The following is a 25,062-nucleotide window of genomic DNA, read 5'->3' as shown; positions in this document are numbered from 1 at the left end:
CGCAGAGTTCAGAGACAGATGCTGGACCTGGCTCCCAGGCTCCACCCAGATGGTCAGCCCCCAGGAGGCGGCATGGTATCTCGGGGAGAGCACCCTGGTGGCAAGATGTCTGGGTCTAGGTCCCAGCTCCGTCACTTCCCGGTAAGCCTCTTAAGCTGGCCAGACCTCAGTGTGCCGGTCTAGAAGACATGGGGGGCTATAGAGCTGCTGTGCAGGCCAGGGAGACCCAGAGCACTCTGCGATGCTGGCCTCCACAATCCAGAAGGCGCTGCCTCCCTATTTTGATATATTAATGCTAACAGTGTCAATTACCTTCAGTAGACAGAACCAGAAACTTGAGTCACAAGGATAAAACATTGGATGGAAATAACTCTCAGTCTTGGTAGCGTCCTTCATTACATCAAAATAGTTCTTTGAAAAATACCGAGTGCCCTCAGGTGTAGGGCAGAGCCAGGAACCGTGACAGATAACTGGCCCTGTCCACTTGAATATGCCCTCAAGCCTAGCCAAGCAAACTGGGGCCAAAGCCTCGGGAACCAGGGCTCCCTGGCCTCCCCACACTGTGGGACTGTGTAAGGGAACCTGGACAGGGATCTGTAGCAATGCTCTCCCCCAGGGCCCCAGACAAATATCAGAGCCAGCAAGCCCTAGGCTCAGGAGGATACTCCACGGGCCTGCCTGGTTGCAACAGCCAGCCATGAACCTCCGGGGCTACCTCCGAGGACCTCTCTATTCAAGTAAGTGAGGCCAGGCCTCTGAAGCCACTACCGCTGGGGAAGGGGCCATGGGCCCACTATGAAGACTCGGTGTGGTGGCTGCTGCCACACCCCCGGCCCAGCACCACACATTCCTGTGGAACTAGCCATACAGCCGCCTTTCCCAAGGCCAGGAACTCTTACGGAACCACACAGAACACATGCTCCTCAATCTCAGGGGTGAAAACCCCTTTTGTGGCAGAGGCAAAAGCACCACCACGAAGCCATTCCTCCCACAAATTTGAGCATCCATGACCTGGTGTCAAAATAGTGGCCACGTGGTGCCACCAGCTTTCCCTGATGATGGGGTCTGCCTTTGCTCACCCGAAGTTCAAATTCCCATAACTGCAGATGCTCCCAGGTACAAAACGACTAACCACAAAAAATGTAAATTCAAAGAGGATGAAGAGGAGCAAAGTTAGTTTTTGGTGATAATTAATTTCTTAATTATCAGACAATTTTGACTTTAAGTCAATGACAGAAAACACTGCAGATGCTAACAGACCTATCAAACCAGGTTTATAAAAGTGAGTAGAAATATCAAGACTCACGTTTCTGACCCTGATCCCTTGAGTAGAGCCGTGGCGATGGCCCGTGGGTGGCAGAGTGTGCTGTGAGTGTGTCCTTGCGCTCGGATAGCAAGAGGCAGTCACTACATGTGTAGCCATTGCTTCTGGCGGCTTCTGCTGCCAGGTCCCCATTTCCCTGAGTGGCAGCTTTATTTCCACCTAAAGTTTGCAAAAAGTAGAAGGAACTGGTTTACTGCAATCTGCAAATACTTCTCAAAAAAAAAAAAAAAAAAGCTTCCTCTTAAAAAGCGTGTAGAAAAAAAGGACTAAGATAATTACCTTTAAGATCTCCATCGTCGTCAAGACCTAAAACATACACACACACGTTTGCTCATGAGCTCGAATTATCAAAGCCCACACACAAAAAAAGTAAAGGTTACAATGGTTAATAAATCAGCATTCTGGGAATGGTCAAGATTTATTCCCTGAAATGCCTACAACTACTGGAAACTCCTCCAGATATATGCAGACATGATCTTGTGACTCAAGGTGAAAGCACATCTCTGGAGACACGACTCTGGAGCAGGTGTGTAGCACACACACACACACCTGAAGGGAGGGCAGGAAGACAAGAGCCTGGTACAGAGGCGCAGAAGCCCTGCCAGCACCATCTGCTTCTCTGTCACCTAGGATTAACCCTTGCTAGCTGAACAAACCAGAGCAAACACCAATCCTAATGCCGCCTTAAATTAGCACATCAACTTTTGGGAGGTAATCTGGGTCTTCTAATCTTCCCAAAGGGGCCAACCAGAACATGGAACGGACACAGCAAGCAGCTGCATGACCAGTGGCAAGGATGGGGTCACACTGTCGTGGCCTTAAGTCAAGAAGGTTCACAAGCCACGCTGCTTCCTTGTACCAACTTGTCTACACAGGTACTTTCTAATGACTCAAAAATACTGCAGCTGCCTCGTTGCTTAGAGCTGTCTGGAACCAGAAGATTTTTATAACAACTGTGATTAACCACCCTACAAAAGTAACGTGTCTACAAAGAGTTATCAGATTACCACCTGATTCCTTCCCCTGGTTCCACGTCACAACAAATGATTAAGCATGAGCACAGTGGAAGTAGCAGTCATAAGCCACTGCCTGCATTCTGTATTTGAGTCTAGAGGAAAGCGTCAAACCTTCTCCCACCCATGAGAGGCAGGTAACTCACCCCAGAAGTGGTCCACTTTGGTCTGTTCACGGATCAGAGACTCATCCAGCACAGGAGGCCGGAGACAGGCCGCACTGGACAGCGTGCTAGTGCCACTCTGGCCCACACCACAGGACACCACCTTCCTCGAGGTGTGGTTAATACTGAAAGCTGGTTTGCTTGCACTTCTGCGTTGCTTTACTGTTCTAAGAAGAAAAAAAATAAAAGGAAAAAGTTCATAGACTTTTGCTAGCTAATACAAAAGGATTATATTTTACCAACACAAAAATCTTTGAAAATAAAGAGCTTTTTAAAAAGATTTCATTCAGGGCAGCCTGGGTAGCTCAGCGGTTAAGCGCCGCCTTCAGCCCAGAGCATGATCCTGGAGACCCAGGATCAAGTCCCGCATCAGGTTTCCTGCATGGAGCCTGCTTCTCCCTCTGCCTGTGTCTCTGCCTCTCTCTATCTCTCTCTGTGTGTATCTCATGAATAAATAGATAAAATTTATTTAAAAATAAAAAAAAAGATTTCATTTATTTGACAGAAAGAGAGAGCACAAGCAGGGAGGAGGGGCAGAGGGAGAGGCAGAAGCAAACATCCCGCTGAGCAGGGAGCCCGACATAGGGCTCAATCCCAGGACCCTGAGATCATGACCTGAGCCAATGGCAGACGCTTCACCATCTGAGCCACTCAGGCGCCCAAATATAGTATTTTTAAGGCAAAATTTTCTTGTCTTCTCTACTACACTGAAACACCCATTAACCTGAAACAGAAATCCTCAAGCTGGGGTCCCAGAGCTGCTTCTAAAATTGTACACGGAAGACAGTTTTTAGATTATTTTGAGCCCCACAACCCAGAAGGGGTTAAAACTTAAAATAATCTAATTAAAATGATTTAAAAGTAAAAATGATGATTTATAAATTTAACCCCTCCCCTTTCCACAACATGTGCAGCATGCACACATTCCCTGCCTTATTTCTCCATCCCTGGTAAAGATGGAACTACATTAAGGACTGTGAGGCAAGGCTGCAAACTCATCTCTGAACTCACATTCAGCTCAGATAAAAACAAAGCCCCTGAAAACAAACTATGAATGTTGGCAACAGGTCAGGGCAGGGAGAAGCTCCTCCCTCCTAAGGGAATGAGCAGCAGATGAGAGGACACGGTAACACACCATTGCATGTGAGCACAGAACATCCGGACCCTGGCTGTGGCCTCGTCAAGTGGCACAACACCAGCCTGGCTGCAGTGTCCCCACGTGGAGTCGCCCGGGGTCCTCAAGGGCACCTCCTGAGTCTACTGAGCTGCAACCTCCCATTCTCTCATTCTCTAAATAACCCGCAGTGAGTGTGAGACACACAGGCCACAGCAGGAAGAGCATGGCTGGCTGCCAGCACACAGCCTGGCTCCAAGATGGCATTCCACTGCCCCTCTTCGTAGCGACCACCCAATCCTGAGTGAAAGACGACCATTCAGACTGGAAACTTGTCATTCTATGTGAGCAATGGAACATGACCTCTAAAGGACACAAGATTTTTCGCGTTGCTCCTTCTTGGATATGTGCACAGTGAGCTCAGAAATCAAGCAAACACAACCACGAATATAGGTAAACAGCTAAATTTCAGGGATGCGTCTGTTAGTTCACACAGATTTTAATGAACAGACTAAGCGTTAATAATGCAGAGCTCATCCATGGTGCCACACGATCGTCTGGTAAGGCTACTCCCGCAGACAACACTGGGAGGTCAGCTGTATAGACGGGCACTATGTCTGCCCCAGGGTCTGAGTAAAACCCAGAGGAAAGAGAAGATTTGACCGATACAAGAACATCTATACCAAACAAGCCCCATGGTCCAGAATTAGCTTCTGTCCTAATTTATAGCAAAGCTACGACTTTATGGGTAAATTTGCATGTGTGGACACGTATACCTAGACACAAGAGTGTGGTTTTTCAGACCAGAAAGTGTGCACGTTCAATTTTATTTTATTTTATTTTTTTCAGTTTTAATGGTGCTAGAACGTGTTTAGTAACACGAGAAGCAGCACTTACCGGGCCGCTCTGTCCTTCAGGGAGGCAGTGCTACTGGCGCAGGAGTGAGTGTCCCTAGCCTGGCCATCCTCCGTGGCACATGCTGTGGTGACCAGCCGCAAACTACGGCGGGACATTCTTGGAGAATCAAACACGGGGTCCAATCTGTGCTCAGTCTCGAAAGCCAGAGCATCAGAGGAATAACTCGAACTAGAAGGAAAAAAAAACTTTGTCAGTGATAAATAATGTAGACAGCAGTTTCTAAAACATACTGAGCAAATAATGAATATAATGTGTACTGATTTAGTGCAGATTTTAGAAACAGCCATGACTCTTCTACAAAGCAGAAGTCACCCAAATCGGTCGACAACTTATGCTTACTGCACACACTCTTGCCCTGCCATCTGTGAGACGATTCCCCAGGCACCCCAATATTTCAGTCCGGGGCTGACCCTAACACCTGCTTTAGGATAAGTACTCCCATGAACCTGCACTTATGGGGAACCATGTCAACGTCATTAAAGAACCAGAACACACTTACTAGTAAACACTATGCCTGACAGAGGAGTTAAGGAGACAGTGACGGCAGGACAACTAATCCCAAAAGGCAGAAGAGCAGCAAGACCCTGAGCAGTACCATAATGTCACTCTGTGTCTAACTCACCACAAAGCCAGAGAACAGCTTGTCATAAAGTCACTTCAAGACTCTTCCACATAATCATCCTAAACTAAAACATGCATTCTTGGTGCCATTAGCAAGTTTTTCCAAATCAAGACATGTTACCTGAGTGTCTATCATGTGCCTAAACCGGGATGGAGGCCACACTTCCTGATCTGCCCAGACCATCCAGCGGATGGCTGTGTGGTCATCAGTGAGGACTCCACAGCTACAGCTGGAGACGAGCCACACTCCACAGGGAAGCTGTGGTGAGCAGAGGGGCTTGGGCTGAGGGTTTCCCAGCCAACGAGGGAGACAAACTTGCACCCGCCTCACTGGAGGGACAATAGCCCCTGCTCAAGGGGGCAGACTGGCTGAGGGCCTGGAAATCGACAGGAACCACGATGAGGCTCTCAAGGAAAAGAAGTGGGATATTATGTTTCATATGATAAAAGTATTTTCAGAATCACATTCACCATAAATACATTAGATCTGACACTAAAAACTCTTCAAGTGAAGCAACAGTAAATAAACACAAGCTGCTCCAGTCACCACAGGGCTGAGGTATCATGCACAAGTTCAGGAAGAGCCCCTTCTTGTGCTCACCAGAGGCTGCTTTGGGGGCTGAAATGTTCCATACTCACCCATGCTGAGTATATAGCAAGGATGCTAAGCGTCATTTGGGTATAATCTAAAATAGTTACTTGGGATGCCTGGGTGGCTCAGCGGCTGAGCGTCCACTTTCAGCTCGGGATGTGATCCCGGGTCCGGGGATCAAGTTCCAAGTTGGGCTCCCTGCGAGGTGCCCACTTCTCCCTCTATGTCTCTGCCTCTCTGTGTCTCTCAGAAATAAATAAATAAATAAATAAATAAATAAATAAATAAATAAACGGTTACTTTTTTCCAAAAATATTTTATACAATTACAATCATAGTTTAAGAAAATCTGTTTTTTCAAGTCAGAATTTATCATGTATCTATGGACCAGTGCCCTCCACCAGCACATTCTTCCTCTTCATCTAAGGAGAACCATTGATGAGCAACTTAAATATCAAAAGACAATGATATTCGAGTCCACCCACCTCTGTCCAATCTGGAATATGCAGACAGCAAGCAAGCTGACAGAATCCACAGAACTCTACACCCAGCCCAGCCCCACAGGCCCCAGAGGCTCCAACCTGGGGACACTGCTACCACTGCATAATCTAGAAGAGGCCCCAGCATTCCAACACAGAACCTGGAATGCCTTGGCCATCAGAAGGGTGTTCCAAATCCCTGTTAGTGTGATTAGAAAGACACTGGAAAAAGCAAACACAAGAATATCACAATAGCAGACAACAGGAACTGTCCATCGGCAGAGGAAGGGTTAAACATGAGGCCATTAAAAATCATGAAAGAGGGACACCTGGGTGGCTCAGCAGTTGAGTGTCTGCCTTCGGCTCAGAGCATGATCCCAGGGTCCAGGATCGAGTCCCACATCAGGCTCCCTGCGAGGAGCCTGCTTCTCCCTCTGTCTGTGTCTCTGCCTCCCTCTCTGTCTCTCATGAATAAATAAATAAAATCCTTAAAAAAAAAAAAAAAAAAACCTGCCTACATTGTTCAGTAGAAAAGGACAAGATTCTAATATCATCCTATTTATATTACGACAGACTATATAATAGAAGCACATGGAGCGCCCACTGGCTCAGTCAGTGCAGCACGGGACTCTTGATTTTGGGGTTGTGAGTTCAAGCCCCACATTGGCCTAGAGCCTACTTAAAACAAGGAACAAAAAACAGAAGCCCAGATTCTTACACACATATAAGGGCACAGAAGAGACCTAGAAAGTCTCTTCGAACTGGTCATAGTTGGTATTTGGAGCTGAAAGCAGGGAGGGCTCAGCGGAAGCGATGGAGAAGCCAGCAACTCTGGGTTCTGAGTTTGGACCCAGCTGTCTGGCAATCCTTCCCAGGAAAGGGGCTCACACAGGCCACTCGGGTCTGGATCTCCATGCTTATCTGGTACATTAGGGACCCACACCTGCATTGGTGCTGTGGTCCAGGGACCCACACAGGCCAGTGGCGCCCTCATGCCCTAGGCTCCCAACCATCATTCCTACAAGGTTCCTATGGACAGATGTGCCAGAGCTAAGCAGAAAGGTGCAAACATCTGCAGGAGACACAAGATACAAGGCACTCACCCCAGGCAACACTTCAGCAAGTCTGGTGTTAAAAGTACTTTATTATAACTTTATTATAACTAGGATATAAAAAGAGTACAAAGATCCCCAAAGGAAATGACAGACTGAATCCTTCAGAGCAGATTTTAGTTTGGTTCCCTCATCAATTAAATGTTGTTCTTTAAAAAATCCCCGTTAGTTAGATGCACTTTTAATTAAAAGACTAGAGAAAAATCTAGCACAGTTGAAAGAAGATACAGATGCTTGGCAGCCACAAGCTGTGCAGCAGGATGGTGCCATGGGGCTTGTGGCCCCAATCCCACAAGCATCCAGGGCCAGGGCCGTGCAGAACTCCAGTGTCCTCATAAGGGATAGGCATTATCATCACAGCTCTCCCCCTATAGCCGCCCCCCCCCCCCCACTGGCTATTGGCCTTTCGGTCCCAGCAGCAGACAACACCCCGGCGATGAACCCAGCTGTGTCCCTGTACCAGATGCTGCAGGCCCCAGACAACCACAACAACGGAGTCCCCAAGGCCAGCAGGTCCTCGCTGCTGCCTGGCACTTCCCGCCTCACCCTTACCTCACTGCCACACCCATCCCGCCCTGCTTCACCCCAGAAATGCTGCTACGGCCCCCTCTCAGGTGGAGCCTAGGCCACACTCGTAATGGCCCTCTCCCTTCCTTCCTGCTACAGCGGATGCCGCCATCCTAACACCCATCTGGGCGCTCTGGGCTGGGTCTCTCCCACTCTCCAGACTTGTCTGCTGCCTCTTCCCTCCCCTTCAACCCTTCTGTGGCTCCCAACCATCTGCATCTGGACACAATCTCATCTGTCTCCATGGCAGGGAAAACAACAATGAAACATCCACAGAGCCAGGCCCTTTCTCTTCCCTGACCAGGCACACTGGTTGAAAACATTGTCTACACTCCTGCCCCACGGGGCTGAAATCACGGGCGATGCCCCAGGCCTGGTGCTGGCTGGAACCCTTCTTCTAGAAACACACTGCCTTCTGGGCATCCCTGGCAGGGACTGTGGTGTACTTACCAGAGGCTGGCACAGTCACACACCCTCCCCTCCTCACCCCAGCTGCCCAAGCTGGGACACTTTTCCAGACTGCCTGACTCTGGAACATGGGCTGCCACCTGAGCTGGGGTCTCCACATCTTTGGGCGTGTGTGTGTGTGTGGAGGGGGGGATTCTGGAGGGCTTCTGGGAAAGACTGCCTCCTGCTCAAGGCAGTGTCCCAGTGGCTGCATCCCCATCATGTGTGGAGCTGGGGGGTTCCTTAACGACGGTCTGGCTCAGCCTCTGCACCAAACCAGGTGCCAGGCACCCCCCCAATAAGAAGAACATGCAGAGTCCTGGCAACAAACCAACCAAACCTGGCACTGATCAGACTCTACATCTAACCACAGTGCACAGGAAACACAGAGGAGAGTTCTGTTCAGGTTGATTGAAAACAGAAATGCAGATCCAGGGATTGGCACATCAACTTTGGTATATTACAGATATATCAGAGGTTATTTTAAATTACTAGGAGCTTCTTCGTGTGATACTAGTATTTCGGGTAGTTGTTTTTAAAGTATCCTAATCTTTTTGAGATGTGCTTCACAACAATACACTGGAGACAGAGGGAAGGGCCTAGTGCCAGAACAGTTGAAGCTGGGGGGGCATATGACTGCCCCCGCCCGACTTGCATGCTAATGGTAGGCTTCACAGTAGAGAAATAGTTTAAATAAATGGAATGACCAGGACACTGTCAGATCCTCTGTGTGTCTCCTGAAGTGCTGAGAATGAAGATCAGAGTGGTGCTGGACGCTTGTCAGCCAGGGGTGCAGAGTCACTAGAACTGAGGGAAGGGCATGCAGTGAGGCCAGGTACTGCGGGGACCAGCAGCTTCCAGGGGAGCTGGGGGACTCAGGGAGGGGACACAGAGGCACACATGGGAAGACAAGAGACATAATGGCAAGGGCAAACCCCTTTCTATTGTCCACCACCTGGTCCCTTGGTGCCTGGGGCACAGCCCTCTACACATCACGCTGCTGACCACACCCTCACCTCCCCCACCATGTCCCACAGTCTTCCACTGACCGCTCTTTTCTCCCCATCCTCCCGTCTTCCCTCCTCACCCCAGCTGCCCAAGCTGGGACACGTCCCACCTGCAGCCTCTGGCTCAGAAACCCAGCACCCTGCCCATCTATGCCTGGGACAGGCCACTGCAGCATCACACCCCCTACCTCCTTCCCACCTGCCAGCCTCAGCATCCTTCTGAGCACAGGCCTAATCACACCACTGCGGGCTTAAATCCTTCCCTGGTTCCCACTGCCCTGAAGTCCAGGCCAAGCTCCCAGCACAGGCACTTTCCCCAGGTTGCTTCTCACCCATTTCCACACCAACGCACCCATCTACCTGCAGGAAGGCTGTGGAGTGGGCATGCTGGAAATCATAGTGCTGCTTCCCTAAGGAAGATACTCACACTGTATTTAAAATAGGTTCTAAAAGCTAGAAATAAGTTACCAGAAGTTATTTTTACACTCCACAATACAGAATAAGGAATAGTTTAAATTGAGTTGAACCACTCCCTTCTTCTAAAATAAACCAGGACTTTTGATGAAAACATTCAAAGGGTAAAATAATCTAGAATTATGAATAAAAACTCAATCATCAAATATGAGGTTTGACTAATGAAGTTAAAAACATGTTTGTTAAAATACCTTCTAGTTTTCTTAGTTTCCATGATATTTTTACCCTTTAGTAGATAAGCACTGAGAAACCCTGAAGGTCTTGTCAGAACACAGCTCTCTCCCGCCAGGTCCCGCCCAGTCCCGTACATTCTCCCCCACCCAATCCTGTATGCTCTGGCACTAACCCTGGCTTCTAGCTCTTCAGTTTCATCTTACAATCCTTTGACCTGGGGAACTAGACATGCAGGGGCCACCTGGCCATGTCAGAATAAACATAGAAAACTGAGCATCTGACAAAAGCTGCCCCCAAGACCTTGGGCTTCATCAAAGTTCTGTTGATGATACCTCTTCCTCTCAGAGGCAAATCTGTGAACTACAAAATACTGAGCCATTAATAGAAATCACAGAACCCTGCCCATAACCACAGAGATGTATCCGAGAGACCAGAGCCACTGGGTGGGTCTGAAACAGCAGGACGCTGGCTATGACTCACCCTAAGTCATCAGAATGTTTGGTTTTCAAAACAACCTCACAATCTCCATGTCGGTGGAGTTTCAGAAAGCCAGAGCACACTGGGACCTCTGCAGCTCTTTCCCTCTCAAAATACTACCTCTGGTTGCAAGCAGCACAGAGCCCCCTCAGCTGCAGGGCTGTCCCTGACATCCAGGAGTGGAGAGGTGATGGGAATGGTGATGGAGACGGCGCCGGAACGCGAGCACGCTCACCTGAGTGCATACGTGTAGCCAGTGTTCTCAGGCACGCACTGAGGAGGAGTGTACATGTGAAGCCGAGAAAAGTCCATGGTCACGGCCTCAAGTCATACTGTAGAAGGCGGGAAAAAGCAATGCAGGGTGTTAACAGGTTGGAAACACAGGGCCTGTCAAAGCCAACCCCAGACGCACACCTAGGACTCCAACATTACACAATCCAAGTGAAACAAACCTCGTGCCCGTTTTTGTTTTTATTTGTTAAGTGAAGGAGACACATTTTCTCACAGAAAGAAGTCCTGTTGTGTTCAGTTCCCCAACACTACACTCCAGGAGTGAAAGGGGGAAACCCTACATTACTCATAATTATGAAAACCAGCACTTGCAAAAAGAATACAGAGTGACTCAGCCTCCTTTTTAAAATGTATTTTTTAAGTTCCTAAAGATATCAAAATGTTCTCATTCTTCTGTAATAAGTTTTCATTGTTATTAACTGAACTAGAAGAGCTCCCTTATCCATGGCCAAGCACTCACCCTCGATGCCCACACTGGCCCACACACTCAGTACCAGGAAACTGCTGAATGACACACGAGCCTAAGGCACTTTTATTTTCCTCCAAAGAACTTAGATTTTTTTAAGTGGTATATTTTTTAATTTTTATTTATTTATTCATAAGAGACAGAGAGAGACAGAGAGGCAGAGACACAGGCAGAGGGAGAAGCAGGCTCCATGAAGGGAGCCTGATGTGGAACTGGATCCTGGAACTCCAGGATCACGCCCTGAGCCGAAGGTAGATGCTTTAACCACTGAGCCACCCAGGTGTCCCAGATTATTTTTTAATTATAAAAGTTTGGGGGATGCCTGGGTGACTCAGTTGGTGGAGTGCATGACTCCATCTCACCGTTGTGAGTTCGAGCCACGTCTGGCATAGAGATTACTTAAAAATAAAATCTTAAATAAAAAATGTTGTTGGAGGTGCCTGGATGGCACAGTCGGTTAGGAGTCCAACTCCTGGTTTTGGTTCGGGTCATGATCTCAGGGTCGTGAGATCGAGCCCCTAGTGGCTGGAGATTCTCTCTCTGCCTGGCTGCCCTCCCACCGCCCCACCCACACTTGCACACACACACACACTCTCTCTAAAAATAAATCAATAAATCCTTAAGAACATCAAAAAAAGGTTTGAGGTGCTCAGCAGATTCAGTCGGTTAAAGTGTCCAACTCTTGACATCCGCTCAGGTCTTGATTTCACATAAGTTCAAGCTCCATGTTAGGCTCCATGCTGTATATGGAGCCTAATAAAAAAATTAAATTTAAATGAAAAAATTTTTTTCAGATTGTCATCTAAATTTCTTTGCAATGACTCAAACCTTCCTCTGGCTAAAAATATTCTCTCTCACACACACACGTACTTAGAATTTTTTAAAAACACTGCATAGTAGTGATGTGATTCATAACCTATGGTTGAAAAATCTAAGGAAGATAAAACTAAAAGTAAAGACCAGCCTGGGCAAAAAATATTTATGTGTAAATGGCTGTTTTCTATAAACTTTTCTAAACCAAAAGTTCTTTGATTCACACCACTTTCTCAGAAATAGTCCAAATTTTTTAAAGTAGGCTCCATGCCCAGCACAGAGCCCAACTCGGGGCCTGAGCTCATGACCCTGAGATCATGACCTGAGCTGAGATCCAGTCACATGCTTAACCAACTGAGCCACCCAGGCAGCCCACAAATATCTTTTAAAGAATTAAAAAACACAGAAATAAATAAATATTGTTTATATTTAAAAAATTGTACTGCCTAATTTCAACGTACACCACAAGACTCCTGCGTTTTAAAAAAACAGCACTCTTCTTCAGAGACCTAGCCCACCTGCCGGCGAAACACACTTCAACAGGTACGGACTCATCCTTATTTGGCATGCTATTAATGCACACTCTTTCTACAATTAAAATTAAAGTTAACCCTGGCCATTTACCCAAGTGCTGGTCCACCTGTTCTCCTGCCTGATCTCCCTAGTGTCTACTACGGCCAACACTGAAATCCAGCCTTAGGGGCAGCGGGAGAGCAGAACCAGGCGCCTTCTAGCTGCAATGCACTCCCTCCCAGCACGACTCACCTAGCAGCACAGCTCACCTGGCCCAGCAGACCTTGAGCCCCCGCCAACCCTGCCCGGCCTCGCCCAGCCTGAGCCCCACCCCAGCAGCGTCACAATGGCTCCTGACAACCCAGACCTGGAGCACTCCTTCACCAAGCAACCGTGAAATGCCAGGCCAAGTGACAATATAAATGCCCCATAATTGTCCTCATTCTCCAAGTGGATAAGGGACTGATTTTTTTATTCTCTATTAGTTACTCACTGATTAACAAAACCCAAACTTCTCACTTCATTCCCAAAGTGACCTTTCACCTTAACATTCTTCAATACCTGCAATAGTGATTATTAAACCACAGCAGAGTTGTCCTAATGGCTAATTTCTACCAACTACACTACAATTAGTGTCTGATACGTCCTTAGTGACTACATCCTGAAGTTTACAGAGGTCAGTGTTATATGGAATGGCAGACGCCCTAAAGCCAATACTTGAGCATTTACTTCCAAGATCAGGACCAGGACACAGAGACAGTAGAGCCTGCAGCTAAGAGCAGGGCAGAGTCCTGCAATCTGGGTTTGCAATCCCAGCTCCGCCCCTAGGGCCTACTGTGGGGCAGATTGGGACAGGGCCAGTTCTCTGACAAAGCTGCCAGAGGATCCAGGAGCTCCAGCCTATGACTCAGCTCAGAAGCAGCAGTTACAGAACCTGTGGAGGGCATATGTAGGAACTCACATATTTATTTGAAAAGTTACTTTATATGTGCTCACATTTTTAGCTACCTGAAAGAGAATTTGGTTAATTTCTAATGCGTGACAAATGGTGTTTTCAGAAGCTAACAGGAGGTGCAGGACCAGCTACAACCAGATTTTTCAACCTAGTTCTTCCCATCAATGAGCCAGATGACAAACCTGAGCCATACCACCTCTAGCCAAGTTTCAGGTTGGCCTTATGCCACAATAAATTTAATTTGGGGGCACCTGAGTGGTTCAGTCGCTTAAGCATCTGACTCTTGATCTCAGCTCAGATCTTGATCTCAGGGTCATGAGTTCAAGCCCCACACTGGACTCTGCACTGGGCGTGGAGCCTACTTAAAAATTGATTAATTCAGGCAGCCCAGGTGGCTTAGAGGTTTAGCATCGCCTTCAGCCCAGGGCTTGATCCTGGAGACCCTGGATCGAGCCCCACACTGGGCTCCACGTGGAGCCTGCTTCTCCCTCTGCCTCTCTCTCAATCTCTCTCTCTTTCTCTGTGTGTGGGTCTCTCATGAGTAAATAAATAAAATATTTTAAAAAAATTAATTAAATTTCTTGGCTCTGAAATAAATCCTATCAAAGAACCAAGCAGAGCGACTGGTTGTCATAGGAATCCCGGGAATGACAGGATTCTAGCAGTGACTGTGTCAAAAATCCAACCGGAGAGAACAGGGAGACACAAGCAGAGTAACACCGGATAATGGTAGATTTCTGGTAAAATGTGTTAGGAAATAGAAAAGTAATAAAAATGCCCAAAGAGGACACCCTCAAGAGTACCAGTAAGGGCAGACACCAAACTCTAGGAACAGACACCTGGCAGCGTAGCTCTGCAGGACAGGAGGGACAGTGGAGCGGACAATGATGGTCACATCTAAGCAGCTACTATCGCACAGCACAAGGGCACCACACACGTACCCACTTTTTCCAGCTCATTCTGATTTCACTCTTGTAAGGACATGAATTTTATGTCATGTTCTCCAGTGAAGTGCAGCTAAGCATAAAGCCTAGCCCCAGCTTAATTCAGACCCGTGGCCCCGAAGGGTGTTTGCCATGGCTTAGTCCACAGACCAGAAAGCCACTTCTCCCCTGGGGAAGCACAAGAGGACCACACTCACACAAAGCAGAACCTGCAAAGAGGCAGGTGGACATGGAGGCTACACCACGCTTGAGTCAGAGTTTCTGAGGAAGGATGACTGCTGTTCTCTTCCAAGCTTACTGCAGCACAGAATTCCTGGGTATGACAGCTAATCGTACCAGAATTTACGTGGGTCCTCTCTCCATTGACCCTGAACAGATCATGATACAGCTTCAGAACACTTGAAATCACTCTTCAGTTCCCTCCATGAAACGTGAGCATTAAGTACAATAACTGGATGAAAATGAAAGGCACAGTCCACTGCCAGCATGGATGGCTCCAACTGGGAGCAAACAGGTAGTTGCTCTAGCCCCTGGCCCCCATCAGAAGCATCTCAGAATTCCAAACAGCAAACATGCAATTCTAATACCAGATCTGCTGATAAGTGAACATGAGCACTAAGCATTTTCAAAATGCTGCTCCCAGCCTCCGTGTCCATCCCCATTAAGTAAAGACCACACGTAACCCTAGAGCTTCCTGCTCCTATCGTGTGGCCCTGCCTCTACCAGCCTCAGCCTGAGACTCCAGGGAAAGCTGATTTGCTCTCATACAATAGGTGAAAAAGCAGACTGAAAATGTCTTCAATGGCATCAGAAAGCCCTGGAAAGAATCTGAGGTCAACATCTTACAATCACACATGCTCCACTGTCCTCATTCCTGCCGTCCTTTCCAGGCTGTCTCCTTCCCCTCGTTCTGTTCTGGCTGCTAGGGCAGGACTCTCCCGGGTGGGCAGCCTAGCACAGTGCATGAGGGCGCCTCCTCTGCCCTGGTCAAAGAGAGCTTCTTCAGGACTCTGGACTCTGAGCTGCCACTCCTAACTAGGAAAAGCACACAGCTGAGAGGACACATGGCCAAGAGCGGCGTCTGCAAGGGGGAAAGGGCGCTGCTGCTGGATTGCTGTGCCTTCTGGTGCCTCATTCTCCTGCAAGCACAGGCAGAGGAGAGGGCCTCTGTTCATGCTGGACCTTCGTATCTTTACAAACACGCAGTTCTTAGTAGGCTTCGAAAATCAGAGTTTAAGAAAATGTTTAAAGAAAGTTATAAAAATAAAAACAGAGTTAAGATTATTTTAAGTAGGCTCCCCACCCAGGGTGGAGCACAATGAGGCACTCAACTCAAGACCCTGAGATCAAGAGTTGGAGGCTTATCCCATGGAACCAGCAGGAACCCCACGTCTTGGGTTCTCCTTCAGTGCCCTTTGGGTTCCACTAGGCTTCTCCTTCAATGCCCTTTGAGGACATGGTGCTATGCTGACATCATACGGTAGAGACGAAAACATAAAGCTGTTTTGTTCTTGAATGCTTTAACCAAGAATGAATTTTAGTTCTGTGAGCACATATAATTTGAATTTTTACTACCACAATGTCTGTACTAATCCAGTAACAATCTAGAAAACATGCCTGGAAAAAATCTCAAAATTGATAAGTCACGCAAGGATTGAAAACAGGGAGCTTCAAGAAAATGGCAAAACCAAAGACACAGAGAAAACTAACATTTCTGAAATAATACTAGTGCACAGTATTTCCTTAGGAAATGATGGAAGTTTTAAAGAAAAACTGGAAAAAGGAACCCTGGAGATCCCAAGTAGCAACATCTTGTCGACAATTATGTTATATTAAACAGTGCCTACAGCAAGCACTGTGTTTACAGAGAGGAGTAGGTTATAAATCAAACTTTTTCAGCTGATTGAGTCACTGACAAAGTGGCTGAGAGAATGAGCCCAGGCACAACAGGCCAGTGTAGCTTTCTGGTCGTTTGGTTCAGAAACGACCTGCTCCGGTTCCGCCGGAGGCAAAGGTCAGAACCTGTGGCTCTTGCCCATAACCCATCCCCGGGGACAGAAGCAATCAAAGGGGACAGCGACAGACAGGACGCTCCTCCCAGCTCTGGGCACAGCTCCAGACGCCATCTGCCACCAGTGCCATCCCAGAGGGAAGCTGTGTGCTGACGGCAGCAGGCTCCCGCAGCACAGGACAAGCCATAGTGGCCCTGGCACATCTGCAGACGCCAGCAGCGGGTGCTCAGCTGGTCAGGCAGTCCCTCAATCACCTTCCAGAGAGGTACTGGGGGAACATGCGCACACGTGAACACCTGACAAACACTCCACCACCACCCTTGCCGATCCTTATCACCCAGGGCTCCGTTTTCAGAGGACAGCTATACTGGGTGCTTCGTCTGTCACATAGTCTGCAAAGAGGATTAATTTTCAAACTAAAATTCCAAGGCGACCCTTTAAAAATTAGTAACTAGGGCAGCCCTGGTGGTTCAGCAGTTTAGCGCTGCCTTCAGCCCTGGGTGTGATCCTGGAGACCCGGGATCAGGTCCCGCTTCGGGCTCCCTGCCTGGAGCCTGCTTCTCCCTCTGCCTGTGTCTCTCTACCTCTCTCTCTCTGTGTGTCTCGAATAAATAAATAAAATCTTAAAAAAAAAAAAAAAAACTAAATCTGTTTTTTCCCTTGAAGATTCTACATAAATTCAAGTTAGTTCACACAGAGTGTCCAATTAGTTTCAGGGGTAGAACTTGGTGATTAGCCAGTTGCATATACCACCCAGTGCTCTTTCCATCACGTGCCCCCCTTATGCGTGTCACCCTAGAACTAAATCTTAATGTAACCATTCTGCTCAATCTTAATCCTGTCAAAACTAAATGTAGAGACTAATAAAAACATTACTTTTGCCTACAGACTAAAAAAAGTCACAGTTGGTCTAAGTAAAACCATAAAAAAGATCATAATTTAGGTTAGAAATGAGTTTTCCAAACGTCACATTCAATGTAATTACTTCTACCACTTAAGAAATAGGAATTGGCATCCATCTGTTTTTATTTTGAAATAAAACAATGTCAGTCTGTGAAAATCTGTGACTTATACTAGGGAGAACCCTAAACACGAACCGAGTATTTAAAACAATGAATTGGACACTAATGACTAAGATAAAAATAGTTGGGAGAGCTTCACAGGAAGCTACGTGCTGTAAGTACTTGAATATGCCTTTAAACTTGAAGAAAAATACCACTAAATTCAATGGTAAAGAATCAGACTTTCTACTTCTTACTTATCCACTTCTGTACCATTTAACATTTTTTTAAACAGTAGGTATTCTTACAACTTCAACAACTAACCCAGATAACTATTATTTTCCAAAAAAATTTTGTCTTCATCTGTGCAGCAGCCTGGGGGCAGGCAGACCCAGAGGCTACATCCTGGCTCTACTTGGCCAGAGAACCCTGAGCAGAGGGAATGACAATGTACTCACACCTCCATGCTGCCATGAGTTGGGAATAGACAGCGCTCAAACTCAGGCTGTTATTGGAGAAGTCAGCCAGTGAACACGCCTAATTTGCTCGGTGCTGCCTGGCACAGGATAAAAATACGCTATAAAAGTTAGTTATTACCAGCAGCAAGTCTGTACTGAAAAACGGTAACCAGCCAAGATAGGATGTTTCTTTCCTTTTTGGGGGAATGATGAGACAACAGGAAGAGATGTGGGCTGGATGAGCTTGTTTACTTAAGAAAATAGCTCTGACTTTTAGGGAAGAGAATTACTTCTATGTAAAGATAAGTTATCACACGATTACATCTCCTGATGGTAAGTACCCAATAACTTTTTAAGATTTTATTTATTTATTCATGAGAGAGAGAGAGAGAGCGAGAACAGAGAGAGGCAGAGACACAGGCAGAGGGAGAAGCAGGCTCCATGCAGGGAACCCAACGTGGGACTCGATCCCAGGTCTCCAGGAAGAGGCCCTGGGCCGAAGGTGGCGCTAAACCGCTGAGCCACCCGGGCTGCTCCCCAAGAACTTTTTAATAAAAAACCCATTTCCTCTGACAGTGGTATTATCATAGTGTTTCAGCAAAAGCCCAAAGTCAACTTATTTCATACATGTTAATATAAAGGGTCTTTCTTCCTAGAATCCAGAAAGCATGACAACATAATTTTACAGTATTTGCTTCAAACCCAGAATGCACTAAATTTCCTTACAACCAGCAGTTACAAGGACTGCCTGTGACGCGGTTTCTACGGCGAAGATGCTGTCCCCAAAGAACGCCTTCAAGCAGCAGCGCTGAGCAGGGACTCTAGGGGCACTGAGCAGGGACTCTGGGGGCTCCTCCCACATCTGATGGGGCCCTTCTGGCACTGGGAAGGCCAGTATGGCATGTAGCCAGATGGGGGGAGGGGGCTGCCTTTTTCTGGTTTTTTGTTTTTGTTTTTTTGTTTTTTACAGGATATCAATCTCACCCATGGCTAGCAGACCCCGCTGTGTCACTGAACTGGCCCTGCGGTGACTTGGGTTGGCCTGTTAGTTCTTCCCAGACTTAGAGCCTGCTCCAGCCCAAGAACACGTGAGCAGTCAGCTATAGATTCTATTGCTGATTTGACTTAACTAATCCATCTGTAGTTCATATGTATACAGTGAGATAAGCATCTGATTTTACTTCATGTTGAGCATTTCTGTGGGGATCATCTACAAGTATCCAAATCACCTATCAGTCTGTTCCCCCCATTCCAGTGGGTCACTCCCTCTTCCTTCCAGTTCCCCTTGCTACTCCATCTCCTGCTGGTTATGGCCAGAATACTGCCAGAAGGGTGTGTCTACAAAGAGATCAACCACCTCACTGCCTTCACATCCCATCATGGCTCCCTAGCACCTACAGATAAGACCCAAGAGACTGCACCAGACCCTCCATCCAAATGTCCCACTCCTCTCTGTGTCCCATCAATCCATGGAGTGGCTTCACTGAGGGCCTGGACTTAGACAACCCTCTTCTCTTCATCCCATTTCACAGTTCCTATGCCCTCTCCCCAGCCTCACTCCGTTGGTCTCTTTCCACACCAAATGCTCCTGGCTACCTTCTAGTCAACCTGAGAATTCAGCTGAGATACCACCTCCAGGAAGCTCTCCTGGAGCCCCAACCCCACATGTCCAAGTGAGATGCTAGCTTTAGTGCTCCCCAAGCACTCATCTTCACAGAAACTGTAATGATTTATGAGCGACTAGACCCTGTACTCTCTGAGGGCAGCACGCACTGCTGTGCGTGTTCCTTACTTTGCCTTTAACCTGAAAATTCAGTCTCTGCTGCTTGTCTGACCACATCAAGAGCTATACAAACACATGATGAGGGGAAAGGGTCATGCACACCTGGGCCTCCTTACTCTCTCCTAACGGATTCAAACTGCTTCTCACGTGTCCTCATCGCAGCAGAACAGCTGTATCAACTGTGCTTTATTTCTAGCTATGACTGGGAATGAGAATTAAACAGCAATTACAGGATTATATTTGTACTGCAAATGTAAACATTTAATCCACACTAGTTCTTTTTTTTTTTTTTTTTTAACACTAGTTCTTAATTAATAACCCTTTTCATGCTGTCCTCCCAAACAGGAAGCAGCAGGCTCGGAGTCCATGTTGTCCGGTACTGAAAAGTAGAGAGTGAAGAAATCATCAAAATGATCTGTTTTCCATATTCTATATATAGCTCACATCTTCCAGTAATATTAATTAAAGATCCAACAAAGACAATGACTGAAAAACAAAGCAGCCCAGCAAAAAGCACAGCTGTTTTCAGGCTACACATGTTCCCAGGGGGAGCTGCTCATCTACACCTGAGTGCTTCCCCCTACTTACCCAGAGGACCTGGGTTCTATTCCACACAAACATCCAGTACGAATCACATAGCTCTTAGATCCTAAACTAAAATTTGCAACTGAAAACCATTCACTGAGTGCCCCTACGTGACTAAATGAACAACAAAGCACGCAGATAACAAGCATGGTTAATTACAGATGTGACTCAAACTGCAGACCCCTAATGAATTACATGAGTTAATTAACAAAGTAGAACCAATCATAATACACAATTATGACAAACAGCACATCATAAGCAGCAATGCCATGTTCTGTATTCCCATCTGCCAATCCTCCTTAACTTTGGTTCAATGCAATGCAAGTAAACTGTTTCAAATGCATATCAGTAGGTCCAGTCTCCTCTTGAAATCAAGAGGGGTGAACAATCCAAACTGGCAATGAGTTCCAAATTTGGGGATGGAAGGCAGGAAGAAAAAACAGAGCACAGCTACCCCCACTGAACTATGTGCAGCAGCATCTCAGCTCCCACATCACTCCTGTTTGGATACCATCACTGTCTTGGGTGTTCCCCTTCACCATGTGCTCAGGACCACCCTCATGGTCCTCATGGTGGGCCTCACAAGCACCGTGACTCTTGCCTCACCTTGCAATATTTAAGAGTTGCCATGCTGAAAGGCGGTTCCATCCTGTGTCACTTCCACCAAAAATGCTGCCTGGCATTTGCACTGTAAACAAATTCAAATTGGCTCTATTTTCAGAATCTAGAGACCATCTGATGATCATAAATTCAGAACCAGGAAACAACAGCTATGAGCAGACACTCCATGAAATGCTAGTATTCTCTGAAAATAGGTCACCCAGGAATTTCCAGTTAGAAATGGCACACCGAGCAAAGGTGGTAGCTCCCACTCTCTTCCGGCACTCCTCCTAAAGAGATTGTTTCCTAAAGGCACATAACCACAGAGCATAACAGAAGGAAGAAAAGACAACAGCAGCAAACATGGAAGCTAAAATACAAATGATGAATGAAAACATAGCTAAGCCAGAAAAAGCTGAATCACAAGCTTGCAGTGAGTGACATTGAGAAATAATCCACCTAAGAAATAGTCCATGGACTCCCCCCCACCCCCCGCCAAATGATTATAGTTAGTGGCACCCATGTCCATTTGGAAGGGAGTATGTAGACTGGAGCCCATATACAGCAGAAATCAAACGCTGAAAGTCTCTTTAAAAGCAGTTAGGCAAAACCAGATGATCGCCCCAATCAGTGCAGGAAAGCACTTGTCAAAATCCAACAGTATTTCATGATAAAAATGTTCAATAAACCAAGAGTCGAAGGGAATCTCTCTGACCTGATAGCGGGCATTCTGATACCCACAGTGAACATCACGCTCTGCGGTAAGAGACCGACAGCTTCCTCCTTGGATCAAAAAGGAAACACAGATGTCTACTTTCTCCACTCCCACTGGACATGGAACTGAGTTCCAGCAGCAGTCAGGCAAGGGTAAGAAACAAAAGCCATCATGTTGGAAAGGAAGAAGTAAAGCATCTCTAGTCACAGATGACATGATCTCATATATAGGAAATCCTAAAAAATTCACATAAAAAAACGTAAAAGCTAACAAACTCTGCAAAGATGAACGATACAAGATCAACAAACAAAAATCAGTTGTATTTTTATAAACTAGCAATGAACAATCTGGAAATGACATTAAGGAAACAATTTCTCTTACAACAGCATCCAAAAGAACAACAAACTTAAGAACAAATTTAACCAAGAAAGTGTCAGACTGGTACACAAAACATCACAAAATATTGCTGAAAGAAATTAATGAAAAATATCTGCAAAGATATTCCTTGTTCACAGACCAGAAGACTTAATATTGTGAAACACAGCAAAACAGTCCTAAGAGATCGACAGATTCAGCTCAACTTCTATCATAGCCCCCATGGCCTTTTTTTGTAAATATGGTAAAGTTAATCTTTAAATTCATATGGAACTGCAATGGATCCCAAATAGCCAAAAACAATCTTGAAAATGAGTAACAAAGTTGGAAGACTCACACTTCGTGATTTCAAAATGTACTACAAAACAGCATTGTTCCTGGCATAAGGATAGAAATAGAGACTAACAGAAAAGAACTGAGAATCCAGAAATAAATCCATACATTTATGGTCAACTGATTTTTCTACAAGGATGCCAAGATCACCAATAGGGAAAGAATGATGATGAAATAAATGGATGTCCACATGCAAAAGAATGAAGTTGAACCTCTACCTCACGCCACATACAAAAATTTACACAAAATCGATGAAAGATCTTAAACTTAAGAGCTTAAGCTTTAAGACTCTTAGAAATAAACATAGGGGGTAAATCTTCATGTTCTTGGATTTGGCAATGGTTTCTTAGATATGACACCAAAAGAATAAACAACAAAAGAAAAAATGGATAAACTGAACATCAAATGTAAAACTTTTGTGCATCAAAAAATACTATCAAGAAGGCAGCCCAGGTGGCTCAGCAAAGCGCCGCCTTCAGCCCAGGGTATGAGCCTGGAGACCCAGGATCAAGTCCCACGTGAGGCTTCCTCCACGGAGCCTGCTTCTCCCTCTGCCTGTGTCTGTGCCTCCCCCCCTTCTGTCTCTCTCATGAATAAATAAATAAAATCTTAAAAAAAAATACTATCAAGAGAGTAAAGAGACAACCAAAGAATGGAAGAAAATATATGCAAATCATGTATCCGATAAGAGTCTAATGCCTAGAACATGTAAAGAACTCTTACAACTCAACAAAAAGACAAACAACTCAATTAAAAAATAGACAACCTGAGTAGGTATTTCTCCAAAGATACACAAATAGCCAAAAAGTACATGAAAAGATGCTCATTAGTCATTCAATAAATGCAAACAAAATGAGATACCACTTCCTATCCACTAGGAAGACCATAATAAACAAAACAAAGCAAAGCATATAACAAACGGGGGAGAGAATATGGAGAAACTGGAACCCCTGCACACAGTTGGTGCAGCCACAGTGGAAAATAGTTTGACAGTTCCTCTATATATTAAATAGAGCTACTATATGATCCAGCAATCCCCACTCCTAGATTCACATCTGAAAAACTGAAAACAAGTAATCAAAAACTTGTACTCAAATATTCATAGCAGCATTATTCATAAAAAGCAAAAAGTAGAAACAAATGTCCACTAAGAGATGGATGAAAAAATTGTGGCATATTCATGCCACACACAATGTTATTCAGCCAAAAAAGGAATAAAGTTCTGATATGTTACAACATGGATAAGCCTTAAAAAAAATCACCCTGGGCAGCCCCGGTGGCGCAGCAGTTTGGCCCCGCCTGCAGCCTGCAGTGTGATCCTGGAGACCCAGGATCGAGTCCCACGTCGGGCTCCCTGCATGGAGCCTGCTTCTCTCTCTCCCTCTCCCTCTGCCTGTGTCTCTGCCTCTCTCTGTGTGTCTATGAATAAACAAATAAATAAATCTTAAAAAAAAAAAATCACCCTAAGTGGAAGAAGTCAGACATGATAGGCCACATACTGTATGAATCTGCGTCTATAAAAAAAAAAATTCAGAATAAGTAAAATCACAAAAAGAAAGATTAGTGGATGCTAGAGGTTGGGAGCAGTGGGCATTGGGGAAGTGCCTGCTAATGGGTACGGGGCTTCCACTAAGGGGGTAAACAGTTCTGGAACAAGGCAGTGGTGATGGCTACACAGCACACCTAATGCGCCTGAACTGTACACATCAAAGTGGCAAATTTTGCTATGTAACAAAATAGTAGTTAGTTACCATACATTAACGCCTTCCCACCTTCCCTGCAAAAAAGCCTAAAGGATGAAACCAAGGGGGTCTCTGCAGCAGAGGATAAGGAATACTATGTTCCAGGATGTCCTCCCGAAGAGGGAGATGAGTGAGCACCTTAGTAATTTTTGAGGGTCACAGCCACACTCTTCTATCCAATTTCAAAAACAAGGCAGGAGGGCAGCCCGGGTGGCTCAGTGGTTTAACGCCGCCTTCAGCCCAGGGCCTAATCCTGGAGTCCTGGGATTGAGTCCCACGTCAGGCTCCCTGCACGGAGCCTGCTTCTCCCTCTGCCTGTGTCTCTGCCTCTGTCTCTCTCATGAATAAATAAATAAAATCTTAAAAAAAAAAAAAAAAAAGGCAGGAGAGTAGAAAGTCCTTTGTTGATAATATGAAAAGCCCAATAAAAGGACCTTAAGATAATGAGGCTGAGGGTTCCTCGAGGAAGCCCCACTGGTATCAGCCAACAGTGATAGGGCCAGAGCAGGTGCACAGAACATCCAAAGGACTGCAGGGTCCCACTCGCAGACAGATCACCCAATATTTCAGGAAAGACCAACCAAAACAATCAAAAGTCAGGTCATGATAGAAGAGGAGACACTACCGCTTTTATGAAATAAACATACTGCTAAATTTTAGAGGAAAAAAAGAATCACCAAAAAAGCTATGGGCAATTTAAAATATGATGGCCAAAATAAAAATGCTAAATAAAGGAGATTGAGGAAATCTCCTACAAAGTGAAACAAAAAGGCAAAAAATGGAAAATGGGAGAGATAAGGATTTTATTATTTTTAAAGATTTTATTTATTTATGAGAGACACAGAGAGAGGCAGAGACAGGCAGAGGGAGAAGCAGGCTTCCTGTGGGGAACTCAATGAGGACTTGATCCCAGGACCCCAGGATCATGACCTGAGCCAAAGGCAGACACTCAACAACCACTGAGCCACCCAGGTGTCCCAAAAGATTTTATTTT

The 25,062-nt window shown here is 46.0% G+C and overlaps 1 protein-coding gene across 18 annotated transcripts in view; it reads right to left on the bottom strand.

Annotated features, from left to right (window-relative positions):
• The window catches only part of SUN1 (Sad1 and UNC84 domain containing 1), a 51,449-nt gene that overhangs the window by 24,933 nt on the left and 1,454 nt on the right, over nt 1-25,062 (bottom strand). For 12 of the 18 annotated variants that reach the window (XM_077907447.1, XM_077907461.1, XM_077907458.1 and 9 more), the window contains exons 2-6: nt 10,718-10,814; nt 4,513-4,701; nt 2,484-2,668; nt 1,604-1,630; nt 1,307-1,483 (exon numbers count right to left, since the gene is read on the bottom strand). In XM_077907447.1, the coding sequence (XP_077763573.1) occupies nt 1,307-1,483; nt 1,604-1,630; nt 2,484-2,668; nt 4,513-4,701; nt 10,718-10,794 (655 nt within the window). In that variant the 5' untranslated portion in view covers nt 10,795-10,814. Of the gene's footprint in view, nt 1-1,306; nt 1,484-1,603; nt 1,631-2,483; nt 2,669-4,512; nt 4,702-6,230; nt 6,359-10,717; nt 10,815-12,817; nt 12,881-23,588; nt 23,738-25,062 lie in introns of those variants that run through there. The other 6 variants (XM_077907449.1, XM_077907448.1, XM_077907455.1 and 3 more) reach the window with 6 other exon arrangements.

Source organism: Canis aureus, chromosome 8 (assembly GCF_053574225.1).
Source record: "Canis aureus isolate CA01 chromosome 8, VMU_Caureus_v.1.0, whole genome shotgun sequence".
In the NCBI taxonomy this organism is placed as follows: domain Eukaryota; kingdom Metazoa; phylum Chordata; class Mammalia; order Carnivora; family Canidae; genus Canis; species Canis aureus.
The sequence above is the reverse complement of the archived record's forward strand: the minus strand, read 5'-3'. Positions and strand labels throughout refer to the sequence as shown.